This window comes from Aspergillus welwitschiae (genome assembly GCF_003344945.1).
Source record: "Aspergillus welwitschiae strain CBS 139.54b unplaced genomic scaffold BDQ94scaffold_7, whole genome shotgun sequence".
Taxonomy (NCBI): Eukaryota; Fungi; Ascomycota; class Eurotiomycetes; order Eurotiales; family Aspergillaceae; genus Aspergillus; species Aspergillus welwitschiae.
The window spans coordinates 715,452-734,026 of record NW_020798701.1 but is presented as its reverse complement, the minus strand read 5'-3'; the positions used below and the strand labels follow the sequence as shown (position 1 = coordinate 734,026).

At 48.9% G+C, this 18,575-nt stretch overlaps 6 protein-coding genes across 6 annotated transcripts; 3 read left to right on the top strand and 3 right to left on the bottom strand.

The window, feature by feature from the left end:
* Positions 1–174: 174 nt before the first annotated feature.
* On the bottom strand, positions 175–2,335 carry BDQ94DRAFT_167912 (uncharacterized protein; the record flags this gene model as incomplete). Its single annotated transcript, XM_026770931.1, has 6 exons — positions 175–947; positions 1,003–1,110; positions 1,163–1,385; positions 1,444–1,692; positions 1,756–2,080; positions 2,151–2,335. The coding sequence occupies 6 exons, from the start codon at positions 2,333–2,335 to the stop codon at positions 175–177; spliced, it is 1,863 nt and encodes a 620-aa protein (XP_026629316.1).
* Positions 2,336–2,835: 500 nt separating this feature from the next.
* BDQ94DRAFT_185416 (uncharacterized protein) lies at positions 2,836–6,195 on the top strand (the record flags this gene model as incomplete). The annotated part of the gene is made up of 7 exons (XM_026774876.1): positions 2,836–4,356; positions 4,407–4,701; positions 4,756–4,986; positions 5,095–5,298; positions 5,354–5,626; positions 5,700–5,886; positions 6,090–6,195. 7 exons carry the CDS (start codon positions 2,836–2,838, stop codon positions 6,193–6,195), a joined length of 2,817 nt encoding a protein of 938 aa, XP_026629315.1.
* Positions 6,196–9,593: 3,398 nt separating this feature from the next.
* Positions 9,594–12,550, bottom strand: BDQ94DRAFT_185415 (uncharacterized protein; the record flags this gene model as incomplete). The annotated part of the gene is made up of 5 exons (XM_026774875.1): positions 9,594–9,993; positions 10,110–10,483; positions 10,546–10,699; positions 10,761–12,025; positions 12,080–12,550. The coding sequence occupies 5 exons, from the start codon at positions 12,548–12,550 to the stop codon at positions 9,594–9,596; spliced, it is 2,664 nt and encodes an 887-aa protein (XP_026629314.1).
* Positions 12,551–13,980: 1,430 nt separating this feature from the next.
* Positions 13,981–14,557, bottom strand: BDQ94DRAFT_167909 (DUF1772 domain-containing protein; the record flags this gene model as incomplete). The annotated part of the gene is made up of 2 exons (XM_026770930.1): positions 13,981–14,429; positions 14,488–14,557. 2 exons carry the CDS (start codon positions 14,555–14,557, stop codon positions 13,981–13,983), a joined length of 519 nt encoding a protein of 172 aa, XP_026629313.1.
* Positions 14,558–15,962: 1,405 nt separating this feature from the next.
* On the top strand, positions 15,963–16,917 carry BDQ94DRAFT_167908 (SDR family oxidoreductase; the record flags this gene model as incomplete). The annotated part of the gene is made up of 2 exons (XM_026770929.1): positions 15,963–15,968; positions 16,021–16,917. The coding sequence occupies 2 exons, from the start codon at positions 15,963–15,965 to the stop codon at positions 16,915–16,917; spliced, it is 903 nt and encodes a 300-aa protein (XP_026629312.1).
* Positions 16,918–17,133: 216 nt separating this feature from the next.
* BDQ94DRAFT_122178 (uncharacterized protein) lies at positions 17,134–18,208 on the top strand. The gene is made up of 3 exons (XM_026763795.1): positions 17,134–17,317; positions 17,386–17,838; positions 17,915–18,208. The coding sequence occupies exons 1-3, from the start codon at positions 17,312–17,314 to the stop codon at positions 17,960–17,962; spliced, it is 507 nt and encodes a 168-aa protein (XP_026629311.1). The 5' UTR covers positions 17,134–17,311; the 3' UTR covers positions 17,963–18,208.
* Positions 18,209–18,575: the final 367 nt, after the last annotated feature.

The window sequence follows — 18,575 nt, the reverse complement described above, 5'->3', positions numbered from 1 at the left end:
GACCGAATATTAGAATAAAGGTGTCGGGTACGCTCGATAAATGGAAGATAAAAAATAAATTTACGACTATTTTATTAAAAAATGATACTTTTTTTCTAAGGGAGAAGATTATATCTTTAATAAATGATACTTCCTTGCTCCATGATACAAAATGGGAACAAGCCATCACACACATCACCAACTATTCATCTCGGCAAAGATGTCCCCCCCTCCATACAAGTGTCTTCTAGGTCCTGCTAGAGCCATTCGGGAGGCGTCTACTCGCTCATTCACCATAATAGCCGGCAACAAGGTATGACTGTTTCCATCAGTCGTAAAGCATACCTTGGAAAGCCGGAACCTCTCCTGCTCACGCAGTATGGCCACAAAGTCGTCAAGGATGTGAATGGTACTGCTGTTCTCTGCCAGATGAAGTCCATCAATGACCCAGATAATTGATGGCGGTGCATGCACCAAGAGCTCTCTGATTATGTTCAATGCAGTGGAGGCAGTCCCTATCGCCCCGTCAAGAAGTTCAAACTGCCCCAGGAGTATCGGAGCACCGTGGAAGTCTGCGGGAAGTAGACGCGTAAGTTGTGCGATGATGGTGTGCAACAACGCGATGACAGAGGCTTCCTGATTCGAAAAATTCGTGGCAAAATCATACCTTGGCTTACAGAAGAACGAGATATAGGGAATATGTGCCCTGGTGCTAATTGCGCACAGCTGCATGGCTGCCAAGGAGAGATTGGAACCATAAGAGGACAAAGGATCCCCCTCTATCCAGATCATCTTGGATTGGGGGCTCCGCACCCAGTTCTGAATCTCACCCAACACTTCCTGTGGAAGCAATGAAGATGGGTTTCCCCGGAGCGCATTGGAAAGCTCTTCTCTGCCATCCTCTGTGTATTCTGCGAATGACAACGTGGCTTTCTGAATGTCGTAGCGCGTGCAAGTCATGTCCGCGTCTGGAATGATTTATCAGAAAGGCACAATAAAACGCAATGACTCTCACAAATGTACCAGAGTCTGACTCATCTTTCAATGTCTCGACTTCTGCAATCTGAACATCTATCGGCTGAACATCTCTCGGGCTCACCGGCTTCTCACCTATCGTCACCGACTGTCGAACTAGATCACAGATTAGATTGCCAGTCCAGGGTGGCTGAATCGGCCAACCTACCGTATTCTGCATTTTTCTCAATGTCCTGCAGAGTTTCCAGCGAACATGATCCTACAAGCTGACCGAAGTGATGGAGCTTCGCCTGCGTCGCATCCCGGCTATCGCCACGACTTCCACTCCCCACAACGTGAAGATAGAGAAATTTGCCAGAGACATCAATACCAGAGGCGTCAATTGACCAGAACTTGGCCCAGCTTGCTGTTGATTCCCAAGACCTGCTTCTCTGCGAGATGTGCCGCTTCATCGCGGATCCGTGCTACCGCCGATTTCATCCGATCGACCAAGTCCCTGACTTCGTGATCATAGGAACTCCTATCCAGGATCGTCCGATATCGATGACGTGGTCGACTGAACCATGACATTGCGTTGCAGAGAAATTCGAAGACCATCACGTAGTAGTCAACCACGAGCGTCCTCATGTCCGGGCTGTCCCAGATATCTGTCTTCTTTTGGACCAGCCTCACATCACTGCTGAGGTCAACCAAGGCGGAAAAGAACCCTTCAGCAATTCGCTTATAATTGGCACATATCTAAGTACTCGAAGAAGTTTTGAGCTCATGGCTAGTTCGTATTCTTCGGATCTGCATGCATACCTTAACAACCGACGATACGACACCCGTGATGAGGCTGATGTATTTATCTCCGGTCGGAATGAATTTGAACAGGTAAGAATGATCGTCCATCATCTCCAAAAAGTCTGCAACGTAACTTTTGATCTTTCCCAATCCTTTACTTCTTTTAGCTTGCCATTCCACTTGGGCGTCTTGGACGATGTTTCTCAACGTTGTAATATTCGGTACCTCTGGGACGAGCTGGCCGGCGCCCACTGCTGGAAGTTCATGATGATGCTCCCTAAATCGCTGCCAAATCTCCACAATGCTCCTGCGACCGTCATCTAACCGCTTCAAACCCGCGTCGCTGGTAAATGATCAAGACTTAGCATGACACCGCTTTACAAATGCTTGCCAGAGTAGATGATCTGCCTCACTCTGTAGCTTCCCCGAACTTGAGCCATTTGGTCCATTCTTCGGCCTGGCGCTGGGACTGCCTTTCTAATTCATCTTGGTGTTTGATCGTAGAGCTTAGAGCCTGAGTGAGCGGATTGTGAGGCGTCTCGTGCTCTGCTTTCATACTATATCGTCGGATCAGAGAGGATATCGGTGGTTGTGTCATTGCTTTCCCGTGGACCTAAAGGCACGAAAGGTCAAGGGTTGTCGGAGTCTATTTGTAAGTGGCGTGTTTCATATAAGAGACGAGTTGGTGATGGATTCGTTAGTGGGGCGGAGAGGGCTTGGGCATTGGGCACTGAGAGATATCCCATGTCTTTTACGCCCCCAACCAGCCTCGTCCGTGGCCGTCTGAGAGCCAGCCGCCAAGGCCAAGGAAAACAGGGAACACTCGTATTGGCATGAGTGGTATGGCAACCGGACACGGGCTCTATAATCGCTGAGCCCTGAGGATGAAGCGCTAAGGGGGATGCTAACCCTCCCAGCCTCCACAATACGGTGAAATCTGCAGATAAGCAGCGCAATAAGCTTAAGCGAGGTTTTATAGGCTGAGTGTATATATGAAGCCTCAAGCCTGTCTATGATGACCGCCAAAGTATGTTTCTTCGGAATCAACAAGTTGATACTCGTTCTCACGCCCGGCTTCACGAGCAAGCATACAAAACCATGAACGACAGCGCCGCAGGAGAGGTGAGTGTCATATCCTTGGGCACTTCTTCGGTCTCAACCCCACCTACCGACATAAGCATAAATGTCGGCGCAGATCCAAACTCCACCGTGTCGGATGTCAAGACACCCCAAAGTAGCGGGGCAGATCACTCGCCAAATTCCGATTTCGAGGAAGGTGCCTCAGGGGAACCAGTGACACAAACCGGCGGGGAGGGAGGTGTTTCCAGTGAACAAGACAGGGATCAGTGTGAAGATAATCAGGTATCTTGGGCAACTTTATACTGCCCAGAGAATGGACGATCCCATGCGACCCTCCTAGATTTTGGGCTTGGTGAATGCCCCAAGTGCAGTCAGAATTTGATGGCTATGTGGACGCAGCCCGCGTGGCCTCAGCAAGAATTCGAGAATCCGCAAGAATACAGCAGTCAGCGGTTCAATAACGAGGCAGGACCACCTTTGCCTATGAATGGGGAAGCTGAGCAATCGGCTCCCGCGCCTGAGGTACACGGGGACCCCAAGACCAAGCCTTCCTCCATTGTCACCTATTGCCTGGAGTATCGAGATAGCGGGAATAACATTATCACCACAGTGCCATGGGCAGGGCCCTTCGACAGCTCTGTAATTCGGAAAAATGCCGAAGTGAAGCAGGTCGTCATCTTCAATGTCACCACCGTTCTGGAAACGTCTGTACCATCGGATCCCCACAGGTACGCACATGAAACCGAGGGCCTACTACAAAATGGTATCATAACGAACCCGATAATCGACGTTGGGGTCCATTCCACCCGCATAACTATCTTTTCCAAGTCGCTCCTCAATGCCCTCGCTCACGTGGTAACTTACTACCCAGCTGAAAGACTGGGAGGGGAATATATCCAGCTCAATGCGCCATTCACATTAATTGGCCATCATCTTAGCGAGCTTGAAGCTTACCGAGCGACATATCGCGAAGATGATGTTGGTTCTTCACAGCCAGATGCCGCAGATCATGAGTCTGTCCTCCCAATATGCGACAAGGAAACATTTGATCAGCTAGGCCTTCTGCTTCATTTTGTGAAAGACTCATTTTATAAGGATCGTCTCAGCGATGAACTTGCGCGGCATTCTCGGAACCGTTGCACATTCCCAATGTTATGGTTACTCTTCAAACCCGGAGAAACTGTCTATATGGAGTCAGGGGGTCAACTGTCAGCCTACGTGGTCCAATATATGCAGGTTGACAGAACCCTGCTCTCATCCACTAGTCGAAAGTTTACTCATCCCTATATCATCCAGTTGTGGAATCTTGATTTCAATGGGACATTTGTCGGGAGGCGCTCTAGAACCGTGACTATCGCACACTTTGATGGCGAACGACAAGTCACCTCGCTCAAGATCTTCCCAGGCCACTTTATCGACAGGCAGGACAACGGAAGGACTCGAAAGCACTTAGAGGATCTTGGACAAAAATGGTATGAGCTTCTTCAGGGAAAGCAGGTGTTCTACTCGGGCGAGTTCCTGGGTCCATCTAAGCGACAGGTAAGCATGCGCTGATCACTCGCATGAGCTACACTGACATATCGTGGTAGTACCAAGGTCGCGTCTATGTCGACTCAGCTTCATATTTCGCACAGCACGAGTACACAGCTCCAGATATCTGCGAAGTCGAGGACATGGGCGATGGACTAGCCAAGTGCCTCTGCGAAGAATGTCGTGGCTGGAAACCTCACCCGTTGCCTGACTTCCGGTGGGCCGCTTATGATCTTCTGGACCCGAGAGCGGATAAAGATCTTGAGCTTCCTCAGTCCCCGGAAGGTGCTCGTCATCGCTATTTACTCTGCAGTCGGGTGCTTTATGGGCTTGTCCTGAAGTCCAGGACATGGGGTCAGTGCTACCATGTCGAACCTACCTCTCTCAACGAATAGCTAACAGGCGCAGAGGAACTCAATGTGGCATATTGCCAGGAGCCGAAAGTGAACAGAAGGGCCATTGATAGTCTGGTTATGCCCGAAGCGAGAAAGGAAATGATTCGAGCTCTTGTGCAGAAATACACAGATCCCACGCCGGACAAGCGCAGTAAATCGTGGGGAGCCGACTTCATTGAGAACAAAGGCGAAGGGCAGATATTCCTCCTTCATGGTAGTCCGGGTGTTGGGAAAACCTTTGTAAGTTGTATTCACCTCCTGTATGGCTGGAGTTCCATTAACTGTTGCAGACTGCCGGTAAGTCGGAAACACGTTGAATACAAGACGCCGCTCCACCACTGACCCAACCCAGAATGTATAGCCGAATACACCGGACGGGCATTGTTATCGCTGACCGTTGGAGACATCGGTACGGACGAAGTCGTAATGGAGAAACAGCTGTCTAAATGGTTCAGACTAGCCGAACAATGGGGCGCGGTTATGCTCATCGACGAGGCGGATGTTTATCTAGAGAGGCGACAGATTACAGATCTTAAGCGCAATAGCCTGGTATCCGGTAGGTCCAATCACTAAGTTCTCAAAAAGCCACTCTAACTCCTTTCTTCTATCAGTGTTCCTTCGATGTATCGAATACTACCGAGGGATCTTATTCCTGACGACTAACCGGGTCGGCCATTTCGACGACGCCTTCATCTCCCGAATTCACGTTGTCATTCGGTACGACAATCTGAGCGAAGAAAACCGGAGAACAATCTGGGAACAATTTTTCGACAAGTTGACCGACGAGCGCCATGATTTCGTTGTGACTCGGCGTGCAAAATCTTATGTCTTAGAGGATGAAGTGATTAGCAAAATGCAATGGAATGGACGAGAAATCCGTAATGGTATGTCACCCGCCAGATCTTTTACCACGGACAAGAAATGCCTAACATAATCGCTTCACCTTATTTTGTATAGCCTTTCAAACGGCCGTTGCTCTCGCCGAATACCGCTTCTCCCAGAAACCGGACAAGTCCAAAGACGACGGACCGACCTTAGACCAGCGAGACTTTGAGCAAGTGTGCAACATGACGAGAGACTTTAAGCAGTATCTTACCATCGTGCACGGTATCGATGAGGAGGATCGCGCGTTCCATGCTAAAGGGTTGGAAATCTCCGGAGGCCTTGATAAAACTGAAACTATGTTGACCGGCTTGGGGCCACAGTCTGTGTAGATATGGAAGGTGTACTCAGTCAAAATAGCACAAAGATGTCACGTAGACACTATGTGATGTCAGCCATACCAACTAGGTCATTCACGCATCACCCCCTTCCTCATGACTCACATCTTACCGTACCATTCACTAGTAACTTTATCAACATTCTGCCACCTACCCTACCCATTTGGGGTACCCAATCAGCTCCCCCAATCCTCCGAGAAGTCGAAAGAATCGCGAAAATCCACTTTACTTGACAGACCAATTATTCGACGCGCGGTGACGCGCAGAGGTAATTATAGAAACAGATCATATCTGATTAGATTGTCTTCTTATCTTGTAGCCTGAGGCCATGGAAGGAGACGGCATGCGCGGCAACGCTTGCATACCATGAGGGAGCGATATTGTGCTAGCATCTGGTGAAGTAGATCAAATCTACGTCACGAAATGGTACTGCGGCAAAGACAGAGTCTGCCTTTCAGCTATTCGAAGAATTTGCGAGTCGTTGACTTTGTTTTGGAGAAATGTGCAAATACAATCACTCCTGGGCTTGAGATCACTAATATTGAAGGTTATCACCAATGTAATTTAGAGTAGGTGGGATTGATCGACTTTGATGATTATGTGGGGCAATACGGGCTGGAATTGTTTGTATCCCATGTAACACTCCAGTCCTTGAGGGCTTCCAAAGTTGTTAATGATTTGGAAGGATGGAAGCCATGGTGTTCTAATTTATCCCTTTACAGAACGTCAACTAGTAAAGCATCTAGACGATCAATAATGCCTGACCACTGCCAGCCTTTTGCTCAAGCATTTCTCCCCTTGCTATAGTCCGTCTACGCAAAAAGAGGAAGCGGGGGATATAGAGCCACTCAACTGAAGGGACTTTTGTAGCAAGCCCGATAGCACCCTTCACCATAATCCACTCCATCGCCTTGCTACGATAGCACAGACACCAATGATAGCCACTGCGAGAAGGATGGTATAGATTGACCCTTAACAAGGATCAATGACTGCAGAGACGAATACATCATCCATAATCTCTGGGTCCTGTTCCTTCTCATTTACTTCTATTGTGCGATGTTAGAGTGTTCTTATTGAACACAGCCGTGAAATATTCAACGATAGTCAGGCCTTTTACGAAATCCATCCACTCTACAATAGTAGGTAGGTAAGGACTCGTTTTCATTTCCTACAGTCCGATGCATACCGGTAGTCCAGATCTGGAGGTATAAAAATTTATCCGTACAATTCCTACGGGCCACGGGTGGATCCATGGTACTATATCGATTGAATGTCGATCAACCCTACTAGAGAAAATCTCACGAGTACGAGACAAAATTTGCATTTGACTTTGCGCTCTAAAGGGAAGTTTTCCAACAATGAAGCGAAAATGTCCCCACGTGGACCCAATAGAGTTACGTTATTTAAGCCCTTCAACTTATCACCAACATTTATTACAGACTTCCATGTGAGTAATTATGAATTCCTCAGAAAAGATTTCGTAATAAAACAGAGTCGTGACTGTCAAATTCCTTGTACCGTACTCCAGGCTTCAAGTTCAGATGTGCACTGGTAAATACCAGATGATGTGCAAACCTTCGAATCAAGACTCAGATAATTAAGATGATGTTGAATGAACATGATACCACTAGTAAAGTTGATCTCCACTTCCGATGTTTGTATGTTAAGAATATTTGGTATTTCATGGAGGATGCTACGCATTTCTATTCCCCTGATACAGATGCATTACATTCGGTTTTACTCGGAAAATGTCATATTTTCACTACACATCCATGTGAGGACTAAGGTGGATTTCACTTTCCAACTCGGATCTTCTTCTGTAATTTGAGATTTCTGACCAGGTGCCCTAAAATTAGGGAACCTTGGAAGCTGAGGCTATTCGGGGGGGGGAGGAAATCCAGTTCATCAGACCATGACACATCGCGATATACTACTTACAGTGGGCAGCTTCTCGACAGGCATCTATGGAAACAGGCTAATCTTTAAAAGTGGATACCCTTCAAGTGTTCGCTCTGACTCGATCTCGATGAACTTGGGCGAGCTTTAGTGTACGTACTTTGTCTGACAGGTAAATAGCTTGCAGGGCAAAGTTGGTACATGAGGCAGGAAATGGTACATTGTCCAGGTGAAATAATATGTTCCTTCGCATATTGGTCAATTGATACACTCAAAGATATTTTACACTCAATCTGAAAGATGTAGTTTGAAAAATCCCGTCATATGCGTCGAAAGAAAAATAAGTGATAGGGATGACACGTGTCCCTCGGACTACGCACAAGGTGTTGTGAATCTCCGTCAAGACTGGAGAGGTCCAAGTCCTGCGGTTTGAAAAAGCACTCCAACTCCGGCTAGTCAAGCATGATGTCGGACGTGTTCACCAAACTGCGCCTAGACCGGGCGTGTCATGCCAATAGGAATGAGTTATGCCGAGCATTGCACCGGTTCCTGCCCCTCGTAGTCTATCTTGCCGATGAGTCAATAGATGCATCGTTATTCGCGGCGCTGCAGATGAAGAAGTTGTTTATATCACAACGAGTTACAAAGGGGGGCGCTGATCGTATCTCCATTGTTTTACTGCGGATCTTCCAACTGTGATGGCACTCTCAACTACGCCACCAGCAATTTCAAAGCGGATGCTCCTACCCAACCGGTAGTATACCACATGTGCATTATAATAAAAGCCTGCTTAGAGTACATTTACGCTATTCCCCCAATTATCTAGGTCAAAGTGTCCGCTAAATCCTCCGGCAGGGTGCTTTTCGAAGGGTTGAAGAATGCGCTGACTAATACTACTTTTCGAAAACTGTCTTTGCCAAACACGGGAAGCTCAGAGAATTGGAAGACAGACACATGTGCAACAGAGAGTGGGTGAACGGAGAACGGTGGACGTACTCTCGACCCAGAAGGGCATTGTAGCATATATAACTTAATTGGTGGAGGATGGGAATGGCCTCTGAACTGGCTGGTAGCGGTATTTTCCAGCACGATGATTCCAGTGACAGGTAAGCTAGCGACAACGCACTCAAATCATCATGACACATAATACCGAACAGCCATTGAACAGGCCGGAAAGCGTTTTCAAAGGCAACAACCATGTCCACTTCGGGCCCAACTACGATAACTGGATTAGCCTTCCCGTTATATCGAACAGTAATTCAACGACGGTATCTGTATCACATTCATAGTTTCGCTATTACTGCGCCATTCCAAGAAGATGTTATAGTTCGTTATTTGATATCCTGAATTCAATTCCTTTATATTACACTACTAAAATTATCTTCCTATTCATCTAATTACTTTTAGACTAGATCACAAACACTGTCCCCAATCCTAGTAGTTAGTATATATTAATCTTCAAGCAGAGCACTCCTGGTTTTCAGGGTCCAAAGGCCAGCCTCTTGATCGGATAGAATTTATCCAAGTCCTTGGCTATTCCCAAGGCGGACCGAGTCCTTGTTCTGGCGCTGGGAAGGGTCATTATGGCTCCGAGGACGCCCCAATAACAGCATCTAAGACCCTAACGCAACCTATATTCCATTCTCAAAGCTTGTGTTTCCAGCACCCGGCAAATGATCATACATATTCTTTGTGTCCTATCATTTCAACCCCACTTATCGAAGCCGGTAGGATTTCATCTCCCCTCCATGTCAAAGTTCACCTCGCCGACCAAATCTCGAGCATGCTTTATGATCCTCATTAACGCCACGTTGGATATGTCGGTGACCATCTGCATCATGGCCCAAGCGCGCTGCACCGCCTCTTTATCTCCGGTCAGGGCGGACGGTGGCAGGGAATCAGCACGTAGCTCTTGCCATAGAGGAGAGAAGTCGACTGTGGTCGGCGCTTGGAAGTACGGCGGTAATGGAGTACCATGTTTGATGCAGGCGGAGAGGAGTAATAGGGCGGATGTCATTTGGTGGGAATGAGTGGACACGGATTCGAGGACCATTGATGATGTGAAGGTGGAAGAGTGAGAGAGCAAAGGCCACGACTGTGAGGAGTGAATAAGGAGGTTGATATAGTTCATTATACTTTTGGGAAAAGAAATGGGCTGCAGTTAGCATTACCAACAGCGATCAGGGGACTTAAAAGGCGAACAGACAGGGAGGAAAGGAACGCGAACAAGGAAAAAATGTTTTCGACTCACCTCAGTGCTTCTTGCATGATAGACATATAATTTCGTACGGGGTACCGCCCTCCAATCGGTATATTAAATTTCTGGAAAAGCGCATGCATTCTTAACGGGGTGACCAATGTCATGATACGCTGGAATAGTTGCTCCTGCGTGCCGGCGAGTCTTCCCGCACCTCCTCCACCGGGGCTAGGAGAGAAATCCAGTGCCATCATGTCATCGTCTTTCACTGGCCCCCTCAGCTTGAGGCTTGCAATAGAATGCCCACAATCCTGGAATTGTGCAAGCAGGGAAAGCATATCTCCGAGCTTGTCACCCAGGAGCCCGCGGTCCGTGATGGGGTAGGGAAACACTGTCCACACGTACGCGATGAAAGAGCCGCAAGAACGCTGAGAAGCCGGTACGGGGCGCTCAGGTAAAGCGGGTAGTCTTCTTGGCCCATCCCGACTACAGTTGTATGCCCCAGCTTCTGCGACTGCAGGGCAATGCCGATGATGGCGACGATCGGGACCAGGGTGCAGAGCCAGACGGCGAAGAATTTGGGAACCTTGAGGAATCCGTACGATAGACCGAAGAACGCAAGCCAGGTAAGAGTTAGAACTCCTCTGTCATGGGAGGTTAGCTCTCAAATTGTGTGTTGAACGAAGGGGGAAAAGGGTGACTTACGCGGGTTTGCCGTCAACGATATACCAGCAGAGATAGCATATCACCATTGCTGCGGTCGCGCCCATGACTTGGGCTGCAAGCTTGAAGGTACTTTCTCCGGAGGCGACACTCATGGCGACCAGGATTACTATCAAGGGCCAAATGAGCCTCTGCTGGTAGTAGAAGGTCCAGGTCTTCTCCAGGTATGCCAGGATTCCCACGGTAAACGCCGCGAGGGCCATTCGAAGCCCAAAGGCAGATTCTTCAGAACTGAGCAGCCGGGATACCGCTCGTAGATGGTCAGTATAGCGCTCCCATGCGTTGCGAGGGGGGGAATGATGGTGGTGATGTGTCTTGATCTGGGCGGTTTTCCTCCCCTGAAGCCCACTCTCGATGAGGTCTGCAACCTGACTGGAGTGAATATCTGATTGTTTGTTTGTAAGGTGTTGTAAGTGCGTTGTGAAATGATGGCGGCGGGGAAACACCCATCGCCTTCTCTGCATTGTACCGTCTTTCGTCTTCGAATCCGCGAAAAGAACAAGCTCGTGGACCGCCACGGCAATACCGTACATGAGGTTCCCGGCTTGAAGGAAGATGTATATATGCTTGGGGTCCCATGCGCTGGATGCCCCCTCGTTCCCTTCAGTCCATGTACTGAGAAGCTCACTTTGACGACCTCGGAACGCCCGAATCTTCCGACTCATGTAGTCTGCGAAATTAGGAGAACCGGGCTTCTGGCACTCAACGTCGGGGGTTCTGTTCTGGTTCGGCATGTATTCGAGGACGGTTACCGCGTGCTGCAGTCCTTCATCGATGACCTGGGCAATCTCTGTGAATGGTTCATGCATTTTCGACATGACATGGTTCCAGAACTGTCGCAATTCACGCTGCTGGTCTACCGTCGGGTCGCTTCTTCCTCTTTCTCCCTGGACGATTGGCCTTTCGAAATCAACCCCATCAAATAACTGAATGATAGTTTTTATACCAGCCATTGGGGTGCGAATCGCTCGAAAGGCTCGAAAAAGTTGGTGTAGGTCGTCGGCATTTAACTTGCCATAGGCCACCTCTCGCTTAGCGCTGATCGTGTCGGTATATAATTCCATATGAAGAGCGATCAGTTGGTTGAGGCTCTCGTACAGAGCTTCTCGCTCGGGGAACGGTCTTTCTTTGCCGGCATCGTTCTTCCCCCTCAGCTGCCCATTGACTGGCTGCTCAATTATTCCTAAGGCTCGATAGTACGTGGATTGCCTCGCTATGAAATCCTGTAGGGCTGCAAAGTAGGCAATCTGCTTCCTGAACAAGACCATTCAGGTCGTCATTGGAAAGATGAGCAAGGAGACTGCAGTCGCGATTCCAAATGCAATGAAGAATATCTCGAGTAACTCCACGACCAAAGAGATAGCTTGGTCCATGGTATGGAAGCGAGGGGCGTAGGTCATGGTGATCATCGTCATGACGCTGAACATGTAAACACAATTCTGAAGGAGTGGAACTTTGGCCCGTAGGGTTCCTGCAGCCCATTGCGTGCAAAAGAACCAAAGCGCACAAACTGCCGCTTGTGTGGAGTTGTAGGAGGCTGTTGAATCCGACGTGGTTGTGTGCTGGCGAGCTTTAATTCCGCAATACATGGTAAGGAGAGACAGGGCGGATCCAAGGCAAGTGGCTAAGATGTTCAAGACAAGCCCTTCGAGATACTTGGCGCGCGGGAGCATAGCCATGCTGAAGAAAGCAATCATGGCCATAATATATCCGACTGTGGTAAAGCGCTTGGCGATGTGGTCGGATTGGTAGATAGCGAGCGAGATAGTCATCGGCAGCGAGCCTCTTTGCAGCCAAGAATTGTCTGTTAGCCTGCTCAATCTCCACGCATCCGAGTTGGAACTTACTTGACCATCATTATGACCAAGGGGATGTTGGGCAGAATTCTTTCCCATAATCTGGGCTTTGCAGCCTTGCGCGGCTTCAAATTTCCAGCTGTACTGTTATCGGTGGCTTCACCCCCCTTTTCAACAGGTATTGAGTAGCTCATTGCGGAGTGGCCAGAGAATCCTCAATATGTCTGAGGAAGGGGTGGGATGAAGACTGCACGTATATCTCGGTGTCATAGAGCAAATGCAAGTAGAGGAGCAGGTTTATGAAGACAGGGCTTGCGGATGAACGGTCAAGCATATGTACACGAGAAAGTGCCCAAGGCTCAGATGGAGGACACCAAACGGGCGATTCAAATCACCCAGACTCATTCCTTTATTATTTTCCGAATAGCTGCTGAGTCTCGGATTTTGCAACGGGCTTTGGATTAAATTGTTTTGCAAGTCCTATGTCTTGGCTCAGCCCTACTGTATATAGATAGATCCACTCTTCTTAAGATGCTCGTGTTGTCATGGACTCACGCAAGGGGTTGGTTTGGAGGAGGTTCTTCTCATGGAAAAGGTCTGCTGACTACGCAGTGGATGGATGTACACCACCATGTCCCTGAGTAATTATGTCTCGAGCACCCACTGTCCTAATACTGGACCACTGTATCTAGTATTTCCAGCTAATTTCACATAAATTGCGATTTGCCACATCTGCTCGAGAGTGAAAGCTCGTCCTGCGGATCAACGTACGGCGGTGCTCCGAACCACCGAACGCCCGATGACCCATTGACCACCAAGTGAAGATTTGCCTGCAGACCAAAATCCAGGCCCTGACACTGTGGATACAATTGAATGTATAAGCTAGGGAGTGTACCAAGCAAATATTTCCAAGGTTGCTTATCAAAAGCTTACGGCGACCCATAAATCACTTCTATAGGTCCTATAAGCAGAGCAAATGTCCACCGTTTCACTTGTAAGTACTTCGTGTGTTCATTGTAGACAGTCCTTGGTACTCAGAATGGGTCTCTTAGATTAATCACAAGCCAATCTCAATCGAATCTTTGTTTATAACACCTGCAGGAAGGGAACGTCCCAACGAAGCAGGACACCTATGGTGGCTGGTTTCGTCCTGTGTCCATGCATCCAACAGATATATTAGGATATACCTCTGGGCGTAAAAGGCCGACTACAGGTGGGTTTTGAAATAAACAATCTTATTGTTGCAATTATGGTATTCAAAATTAGTTGATAGAAGTCGAATAAGCTATGAGTACTCGTCCACCCTTCGTGCCTCGCTACACCTCCTCAGGTCTCAAATATATGTAGAAGGCACAACCAAGAATTGAACCCCAGGCCACGATAAGAGTCCTCTTATGGCCTCATTCCTAAAAGAAAGCCGCTGTGATGGCCACCACCCCACCAACCAGGGGCAGGAGACTCCGGATGCCATTCAACACCACCCATCGGCCGAGAAGATCGTTGCTCTGAGCCACTTCAGTGGCTGTCAGCTCGCCTCGGGATTTGGCCAGCTTGATAAGGGCATTGTTGGTTGGTCGCATCGTGAGGATAGTGTACGGCACAATGCTCACAGTCAAAACAGCAGCCGTGGTATAAAGCCCAGCCAGATTGTACGTCGTGGGGACGCCGGGGTGGACGGACCAGGCGAGGTAGAGGAATGCGGCCGCCGTGATAGCCGCAACCGGCGGATTCTGGGACTTGCCGGCATCATAGATTTTATTCCACAACTTGACGACTGTACCTGGCGGTACTGACTTCTCCTCTCGAGCATTGGCCAATGCTGGGACGGCGATTAGACTGAGAGCAGCAATGTTGCCTGTGTAGGGTTGTGAGTGTCAGTTAGAACAGTAGAGAAGGGGGAGGATGGGCGCTACCAGACAGCCATGCTGCGCCACTCAGGCCGACAGCCAGCGCAATACGGTATCCAGGTGGATATGTGCTCATTGTATTAAGTAGACTAGTTATTCCGATGGATATAGGATTAGTGGGTGTAATAAGGTATGACCATCAATCACGGGGGTTTGAAACTACGACTAAATTTATATTAAAATGAGTAATGATTGACGAATGGGTGAATGAGGTCACATCCCCATCCCAGTGAGTGAACTTGCCAACCAATGACGACGGCAACGACTTTCCAAAGGCCGCCAAAAGCCGAGCCAGCTGAAGTCGTTCCACCGGTTGTGGTCTTGGCGTACCGGAACTTGACTTGGCGAGGACTATAGGAGCTTAAGCATACCTGACTATTGCGGAGCGTCTCGCTAAATTGTAGGGATGATGGCAATCAAGGGGTGATTGCATGATGGAGAAATTGGTTCTCAGGTACTCCTTTCAACATAGCTTGGGATCGCAAGTCCTTACGGCTGATAGGGTCGCCATTAATTTATTTTTTTTTCTTTTTTCTTTTTTTTTTTTTTTTTTCCTCTCCAGAGAATGCTGTGCAGAGTCCCATTTGCAGTAGAGATTGCAGGTAGGACTCGGGCAAACAAGCTCTGGAATATTTACTGCACCAATATACAGCCCTCGAAAGCTCAACACAGTCTTAAAGATACATTCTCACAGCCAATAATCCTCCTATCAATGGGAAAACCGTTCGAACCATGTTCCACACACCCCAACTGGTTATGGCGCTCACAACGCGATCGGTTTCATGATCGGACCCAACTGCAGCCGCATATAAGATTTTCTCCGATCTTTTCAACACCATAATGGTGTAGGGAACAATGCTCAGGCATGCAGTCGCCGCGGCGAGAAAGGTGTTTCTCCGGGTTTCCAGTCTCAACCACCCAAAACAAGCCGCCGAGAACAACACCATTGGCGTACAAAGCCTGTGGCATCGCCGATGCACGTGGACCCACGCTGCGCGGCCAGGACAGGGGTTTCCCGAGCGTCAATCAGGGCAGTGCTGACACCGGCAAATGAAGAGGTAAAGATAGCGCCTATCAGAAGAGGGGTTATGAGTGAGTCTCGAATGAGCTGGAATTCACGGCTGAGGCTAGGGGTTAGCTCAACTTACCGGCCACAAACGACGAGGAGATTACTCCGGTTGCATGGATTAGGGGCAGATTACTCGTCATCTTGGTGGGCGAATGAATACACAGGCAATATATGGGCGAGAAATCTAGGGGGTGGAAAGACTGGTCCGGCTTTATATTCTGATAATTAGAAATGTGGATGGAAGACCCGCGTACAGGCCTCTGTAGGAGACGGGTCAATTGTGAAACCCGAACGCGGATTTAGGGCTCACCGAATCCCCGATGACAAACCATTGGCAAGAATTAAGATCGTCATCCAAATGGCGTGGTTATCTCTTGAGTGAATAGATAAAGAGCCTGTAGGTTAACCTGAGATGACCGTCATCGGGATCCCATCTCTATTACTTTATCTGCTACTTTACCATGCTCAAGTATAACAAAGTCATTGTCTTTGGTGCTACAGGGGATGTAGGCTCTGCTGCCGCTCTGCAAGCCCACCATGAGGGAGCCACAGTCTCCCTAGCGACGCGCAATTTGTCCAAACCCATTCCCCAACTCGCTCACATCCCGTTCAAGAAATATCAGGCCGACTTGACCCAGCCCAGTACCATAACGGCGGCTGTTCGTGATGCTGGCGCCAAGGCGGCTTTCATATATGGGGTGTTCGACGACCAGGACTTTATGAGAGGGGCTCTCCACACTCTCAAAGCGACCGGGGTGGAATTTCTGGTCTTTCTCAGCAGTTTTCTCATCCTCAGCGATATTCACAACGTGGACCCCTCTGACATCGTTCCCTGGGAGCACGCCCAGGTGGAAATCGCGCTGGAAGAAGTGTACGGGCGTGCTTCGTACGTGACCGTACGGCCGGCCTTTTACGCTAGCAATTTGTTCTACCAAAGGCAGGCCATCCAGCAAGGTGAGGTGAAGCTACCCAACCCGGAGGCGAAATTTGACTTCATCGCCTCGGAGGACATTGGCCAGGTCGCGGGGAAAATTCTGGTCCATGGTACCCATGAGCATATCGTGCGACTGCTGGGACCCGAGCGGATGACTTTAAGGGAGGCCATGGGGATTGTCGGGAAGGTCTTGGGTCATATAGTCCAAGTGACTGCTGTCACGCGCGAGGAGGCTGCTGCGCAATTGGAAGCCGCTGGCGTCCCACCCCAAATGGTTCAGTGGCATCTTCATAATGTTATCGACCGTGCTGGCTCGTATCTTGAAAGCCCTGAGGCTCTCACGACCGGTGATAATATTTCAAAATATGCCCGTCACCCTCCACAACGCTTTGGAGACTGGGTGGAGAAACACAATAGCCGATTCCTGGACTGATTTAGACTTCTACTGGGGACAGGCAATCCACACTGGTTCTATTAATTCAGTTACTTATTGAGTCTGATAATAGCGACTGCCTTTCTTATTACCAGCGATGATGAACCTTCCATAAATAAGACGCGGAAAAGAGTACACATCATGTAAAATATGTGTACTACTTGTAAGTCAGTTATCCCTTGTTCCAACACCGCCAGTGGCTGACATCGGAATCATGTGACTTGCCATTTCCGGCTTCACCAACATCTCGCTCCCATTTCTTCCCTCCTTGAAGACCCTTTATCTGTCTCTATTCACAGTAATCATTGGCTTTTAATCTTTAGTCTCGTCACACTCTGTCCACATCACCACTTCCCCCTCACCCCTTCAGGCCCCGCTTCCGGCCCTATTCAACATGCAAGTAATACTTCCCCACTCGTACATCTCACTGTTCTCGCCGCCACTCATCACCAATTGGTTTCATTGTAGGGCGAGGCGCCAGCGCAAACCGTCAGCTCATTAGGTCAAGCACTGCGAGCCGTCGGCGGCCTGACCAAGCCAAGTGGCAGAGGGCTGTTCATGTTCCAATGTCTACTGGCGGGGAGCTCGTCCGCCGCGATCATCGGTATGCTTGGGGCCACAGTCATGGGCTATGCCTTCACGGCAGGCGCGGTGGGCTTTCTTGGTGGCTCCTGTGTTGGCTTTGTTCTGGGAAGCATCGGTTACTACCGTACTTGTGCCCGGCAAAGCTTGATTGCCTTCCTCAAGTACCCGGATTTGCTCCGGCACCATATTGCCATTGACTTTGGTATGCACGGGGTGGACAAAGCCTCGCGGTTTTGGGGCACAGATATGCAGAAGACCATGTGTGATATTCAGAGCGATGTGGCTCTCCAAGGAATGCTCGTTGCTGCTTGGCATTCAGCAGTGCCGGCGATCGAGGTTTGTCTCGTCTTTGATTTTAATGGAATGGCGACAGTAGTGAGCTGAGAAGAGCTAACCAGAATTTACGAACCAGGAGATTCAAAGTCAGGAGGAGGCCCGTCTGGTGGCTAACAAAGAGTAGCAGTTGATGTGCCAGGGGAGGAGCGCGATGCAGAGCATTTCACGCTGTCGATGCGAATGGAGGATAAGATTCAGACTGTTCTTACATGGCTGCTATTTAGTTATAGCAACGATGTTGCACTACCGCGGTTCTTATAGCATATGGACAGTATATGAATTATGAACCATGTAATCACTGGTGCGACATGCATAGCCTAGATATAATTACCTTATTTTAAGGGGCTCAAATAATAGCTATAATACGTCCATTATTCTTCAATTCTCACGACCAGTTACTGCTGTTCCCTGCTTTTCTCGGCCCCCGGGCGAAATCCCGGAGATTTGCAAGTCTGCGGGGTTCCCAGTCAAACGAACGGCTATGATGACATGATTGTCCCGGGGAGGGCCAGTTAATGTTGATTGATATCTCATTATCTCGGCAAGAGGCGGCACGGTGTCTGGAATCATATCAAGTCTGTGTATATAGGGTACTTATTATCTCTGTAATCCAAGCGCCCAACATTCGAGATAGATCGTATAATTCTTGGAAAACACCATCTCAGACAGGCATCCCAGCGGTCGATCATCCGGTGAATACCCCACCCACCAAGCAAGGGCGGGCTAAATACCGGAGA